The sequence below is a fragment of the Pterocles gutturalis genome, unplaced genomic scaffold (genome assembly GCF_000699245.1).
Source record: "Pterocles gutturalis isolate BGI_N339 unplaced genomic scaffold, ASM69924v1 scaffold26060, whole genome shotgun sequence".
Taxonomy (NCBI): domain Eukaryota; kingdom Metazoa; phylum Chordata; class Aves; order Pterocliformes; family Pteroclidae; genus Pterocles; species Pterocles gutturalis.
Genome location: NW_010146598.1, coordinates 1 through 5,939, shown reverse-complemented (window position 1 = coordinate 5,939; position 5,939 = coordinate 1). Strand labels below are relative to the sequence as shown.

At 52.1% G+C, this 5,939-nt stretch overlaps 1 protein-coding gene across 1 annotated transcript; it reads left to right on the top strand.

Annotated features, from left to right (window-relative positions):
• Positions 1–298: 298 nt before the first annotated feature.
• On the top strand, positions 299–5,542 carry LOC104470769 (proprotein convertase subtilisin/kexin type 6-like; the record flags this gene model as incomplete). Its single annotated transcript, XM_010085808.1, has 6 exons — positions 299–511; positions 1,770–1,870; positions 3,412–3,515; positions 3,994–4,111; positions 5,002–5,190; positions 5,406–5,542. Coding segments are annotated over 6 exons (862 nt in total), but the record flags the coding sequence as incomplete, so codon positions are not given.
• Between the last annotated feature and the right edge of the window lie 397 nt (positions 5,543–5,939).

The window sequence follows — 5,939 nt, the reverse complement described above, 5'->3', positions numbered from 1 at the left end:
TTCCCTGCTGGGTTCCAGGAGCTCTGAGCACCCCCAGGATGCTTCCCCCCAGGGGAGCCCATGGAAAATGCCAAAATCCCCATCACCGGAGGCTCTCCTGTGCTGAGGGCACATCCGCGGGGGCTGATCCAGGAGGGGCAGGATGGGATCCATCCTTCCATCCGAACCAAACCCCAAAATCCAGCTTAATGACGGCATCCCAGCACCAGGGAGTGCTGACCCCCTCCTCTCCGTGCCGAGCCGGCCGCTCATCCCAATCCAGCATCTCTGACCCCCTCCATTCCCTCTGTCCCTGCAGGGTCGCCGGGGTTTGGGGTCAATTTTTGTCTGGGCGTCAGGGAACGGCGGCAGAGAGGGTGACTACTGCTCGTGCGATGGTTACACCAACAGCATCTACACCATCTCCATCAGCAGCACCACCGAGAACGGCTACAAGCCCTGGTACCTGGAGGAGTGCGCCTCCACCCTCGCCACCACCTACAGCAGCGGGGCTTTCTATGAGCGCAAAATTGTGAGTTTTACCCCAACATCGAGTCAGGCACCATCCCTTGGATATTTTCTGCCTGGCTGGGCTGGATGATGGCTGGGTTGGAAGAGCCGGACTTTGGCGTTAGCCCGCCCTGCGGTGGGTTTTGTTTGGGATTTTTGGATGTTTGGGCTAAAATTACTCTGGTCCTTGGGAAAAGCTCTGGGATGGGGTGTTTTCCCTGGGAAATAGATGAAAGGGCTGGAGGTTTGCAAAAATACCCGTGCAAATATTTACCCATCCCCCAAAGTGCTTGTTCACTATCCCTTGCTTAAAAAAAAAAAAAAAAAAACAAAACGGAATTTTGAGGATTTTTAGCCTGAGAGGGGAAAAAAAGAGGGAGGATGGAGGTGTTTGGCAGAGAAGCAGCAACCCCAAACGGGGAGTGGAGACTTTGGGGAGCCCCGGAATTGCCTGAAATTGTGCACGTGGGGGTCAGCCTGGTTTTCCCAGCTGCCCAGGCTGGATTTGCCCTGTCCCAGCAGCTACTGTGGTCTTGTCACATCAAAACCATTCATTACCAGCATCCCTGTGCATCACCCAAAACTCAGGCAGTAAGACATCCCCCACCAGAGCTGGGAGGGAGCTTTCCCCCCAAATTAATTTTTCGACAAAGTTGATTTTTTTTTTTTTTAAATTCAAGAATGATTTTTTTTGACCCCTAAAAATTAATTTCCAGAATTCCAATGTCTCACTGGGACCATTTTCATGGCACTAAGGAGTATTTACATCAGCCCAGGGCTGCTAGAGCATCACTGGGCAAAAAAGCAGCTTCCAGGGGCACCTCGGGGAGAAAGTGGGTGGCATGTTCCCTCAAACCCACTCCGAAAATTACCTGATTAACTCAAAACCCAGGAGCCTTTTAAGAATTTAACCGACGGAGCATCTCTTTGCCGCGCTCCTGTCTCTGAGCTTTTGGTACCCAAGCATCGTGCTCTGCCCTGAAATTAAAAAGCTGGAAATGGCACTTTTTTTTAAAAAAATATTTTTTTTCCCCATGCAAATGGAAATTCTTGCTGTGCTAAATGTATCTGCAGTCCATTTTTGGGGGACTCTGGGCACCCCGATGACTCAGAAGCCATGGCAGGGGCTGGGTACCGCAGGCTCAGCTCCTCGCTGGCAGCATCCCGAGCAAACCCGGGATGCTCGATGGACATCCCACCAAACCTGGGATGCTGGGTGGGCTCACACCCACACCGGGAGCATCTCCGGCAGTGCAGGGGTGCAGCTCCTCTCTCTGCAGGTCACCACAGACCTCCGGCACCGCTGCACCGACGGCCACACCGGCACCTCCGTGTCTGCCCCCATGGTTGCGGGCATCATCGCCTTGGCTTTGGAGGCAAAGTAAGTGTCACCTCGCCACCAGCTTGCAGGGGGATATCTCCAAATTTAGTAGCTGGCAAGCAAAAGCAGAAAGAAAAAAGACATTTGGTTTTTTTGTTTTTTTTTTCCTCTGGAGCAACTCAAAACGGGGCGAAGTTATTCTAAATTGCTCCTTTTTGGCAAGATTTGATACAGTGTTTGTTGTTTTGCATCTAATCTTCCTGCAGGTGTTTTATTGAGTTAATTCTTCACTTGTTGCCATCTGTTGAAAAGTTGGGGTTGGGGAGATAAGTCAGGCTTTTCATCTGATGTGTTGAAACCGCTGACAGCTGGCTCCAAGAGGAGTTTTATAAATACTTCCTGGAAAAAAAAAAGTCAGAAAACATCACAGAAAATGGAGAATGTCTGTAGAAGTGATGGTTTTCAGTGAGTTTTTTGGGGGGAAGAGGACTACTTTTGCATCATGTCAAAAAGCCACGCAGTGTGACCGGCAGCAACATGCTCCCCGGTTCCAACGAGCTGCTCTTTGCCTCTTGTCCCCATCCCAGTCCCCATGCCAGTCCCATCGTGGACCACAGCCCAGGAGCATCCCTGCAGGGGACCAGGTCACCCCTTAGGGCATCCCCATGTTGCTCCGTGGAACATCTTCTCATGAGCTACTCACTATTATTAGGATTTTTTAGGGGTGGAAATGAAAATAAGGCTGCTAATGAGCTGCAGGGCAGCGCTGCACCAGTCCCTCTCCTCCAGTTAAATCCCAGCACCCAGGTCGGGTGAGCGTCCTTCTGGAGATGCCGTATTCATTACAAATATATTAAGAGCTTTCGATGTAATTTTTGAATTGTTTCGCTGAGGCATAAAACGCAACATTGAGTACAGAGCTTTGGCGCTCAGGAACTCCATTATGATGAGAAGGAATAAATTGAATTTCTTTTCTTAAATGTTGCTTGAGACCAATATAAATGCCAGCTCAAGATGCTGAAGAACCGACTGTAAGAAAATAATGGAAAATTCTTTGGCAATATCCCTGAGCTGGGGTCTTGGGGTGGCTCAGAAGCACACAGCGCTCAGTGTCCAGCACCCTGAGCAGACAAATCCAGCCTAGGGAGGGTTTTGGAAATGTGTTGGGTTTCATTTGTCTGTTAAATGAGCAACCCAAGTTTTTTATGGCTATTTTTGCTGTTATTCCTACAAAAGGAAGGTTTGCTTAGCAGCATGTATCAGCGAGCTGCCAAGCCCAGTACCCTCTCTCAGGATGCGCTTCATCCCTAATCTTCTACCAAAAAATGGGGAAAACCACCTTGATTTGCCCCAGTTATCCCCTGGAGCACGAGATCTAAATACCCTTGGCCAGGAATAAATCTGCAGGTGGCATCCTTCCCTGGGGCACCTCGCTCTGCTGGGGCACCCCAAGAGCTGGCCACCCTCCATCATTGATTCATCCTTTTTTTTGGAGCATGAAAGAGGGGTTTTTGGGTTTTTCTAAACCCAGTGGGCGTCCCTGCTGCTGCTGGAAAGACCAGAGGCAGTAGAGCCATCCCATGAGCCATGTGTTGTTGCAGCCCCCTGCTCACCTGGAGGGATGTCCAACATCTGCTGGTCAAAACCTCGCGGCCGGTCCACCTACGAGCAGCCGACTGGAAGACCAACGGTGCCGGGCATAAAGGTGAAGGGCCACGGGGACGGAGGCAGCGTGGCAAAAATGGCCACGGAAGGAAAATAAGGGTCCCCAGAGCTTCGGTGGTGGGAGTGTTTGCCCTGGATGGCCACTCTCAAATGGTTTGGGGTCTTCTACTGTCAGGCTGTTGAGTAGAGTGAGGAGAGGGCAGGAATTTGTGGGGAAAGATGGTTGGAAGCCTTGTGTGGTGGAGTCTTGGAAGCCTTGTGTGGTAGAGGCTGTCCTGAGCCACAGCGTTGGCCACTCCTTTGGGTGGGCTGCTCCCAGCACTGGGTTTTCTATGGTGGAGAGATTTGGGGTGTAACTCGGGCAGGGTGATGAGTTCTGCATGTTGGAGCACCTCATACCCAACAGGGTCAACTCCACACCTTCTCTGATGGTTGGAGGATGCTCCACCAAGAACCGAGGAGGAGCTACTGGTCCCTGCTGGGAAGGCAGTGGGTTTCTGAGTCTTTTCTCTTTTCAGTTAGCCATCTATATGGCTTCGGTCTGGTGGATGCAGATGCTATAGTGGTGGAAGCCAAGAAGTGGAAGGCGGTTCCCCCCCAGCACGTCTGCGTGGGAAGCCTGGACAGGGTCCCCAAGTGAGTGTCGGAGGGTCGGGGTCTCTCCCAAGCTCTCCTCAACTTTGAGGGCAGGTGACTTATTTCTCTGCCCGTGTTTCCCAGGCGGGTGATCAGCAGGGAATTTTTGAGGGTTGATGGTGCCGCTGGCCATTTTGGAAATGGCTTAGGGAGACCAAAACCAACTTGTCCATGGGTCATACATGAGCAGTGATGAGTTGGGCTCTCCTCCCTCTTCCATCAAACACCCCATCTTGAAAGACACCAAAACCCGGTGCTTTGTTGCAAGGTTTCCCAAATTTCCAGTGCTTGAGTTCTCTTTGAATTCAGCTTCAGGTTCAGACCAGCTCAGGTTCACATCTCATCCTTGGCAGGACTGTCACTGCTAGGCTAAAGGGTGGGATCAGGGATCTGGGGGTTGGAACTAGATGATCTCTAAGGTCCCTTCCAAACCAAACCATTCCATGATTCTATGATCTGACCAAATGGACCCTCCTGGTTTACCGCTGCCGGGCTGTAGAGCAAGTTGTCGTTCATCAGCAAAGCAGCTCCTTTGGAAAGACTCGCCTATGCAAAGCAGGATTAAATTTGGAGCCAAGTGTGTTCACGAAACTATTTATCTGATAGAGACACTAATTACAACCCAAAGAGGAGCGCTGCGCTGATAATTACAATAAAGCAGCGCCCTTGCAGCCCATAAGGCACAGATCTTAGAGGCAGCTCAAACCCATCTCGTTACCATCCAGCAATTCAGCAAATTCCCGTGCTAAGACGCTGTGTTGCAATGGAGGATGAGATAATTTTTGCCATGAAGCAGCAGGAGGCCAGGTTCAACTCTTAAGTGGGTGTCTGGGCAGCAGGGAACCGGGCAGCTGGTGTCCCCAATGCGATGCTCTGCCCATCCCCGGCAGGTACATCCGTGCAGACCATGTGCTGCGCACCAGCACCCTCAGCAGTGCCTGCGCTGAGCACCGCGACCAGCACGTGCTCTACCTGGAGCATGTCGTGGTGCGACTCAGCATCTCCCACCCGCGCCGTGGTGACCTCCAGATCAGCCTCGTCTCACCGGCGGGTACCAGGTCACAGCTCCTCGCCAGGAGGTAAGAGCAGATGGAGATGGGCAATGTCCTTGTTTAAGGGTTTGCTGCGAGTTTCCAGGCTGGATGAGGCTCTGAGCAACCTGGGCTGGTGGGCGGTGTCCCTGCCCATGGCAGGGGGTGGAACTGGATGGTCTCTAAGGTCCCTTCCAACCCAAACCATTCTGTGATTCTGGTTTCAAAGTCAGGCTTCTTGACGCACGCCATGACCATTGCAGGGTGTTCGACCACTCCAACGAAGGGTTCAAGGGCTGGGAGTTCATGACCGTCCACTGCTGGGGGGAGCGGGCGGCGGGGGAGTGGACGCTGGAGATCCACGACACACCGTCCCAAGTGCGCAACCCCACCGTGCAAGGTAAGGAACCCCTGTGCCCGCCGGTCCCCATTACTCCCAAAAGCTCTGCAGGCAGCTTGGCTTGGCCGTAACTTTTTCTTTGAGTTTCATGGTCTTCAACAAAACCATGTTTCCCAAATTTTTCAAAAATGAGACTCAAACCAGCCCAGAGCACAGGAACCTGGCTGAGCCAGGAGTGGGTTTTTTCTCCCCCCCAGTAAACTCCTTGCAAACCAAGAGCCAGGTTTCCAAAATTAAACCATAATGAGTCCAAACGAGGAAACCCGAGAGCTGTAATTGTTGTTTATTTGTTTTGCTTCGCTGCTGGGACATCTGGCGCGTGGGCTGGTTGTGCAACGGAGAGGACAGATACCCCTCGGGCTGCGGGACGGACAGACGGACGGACATCCTCTCCAGG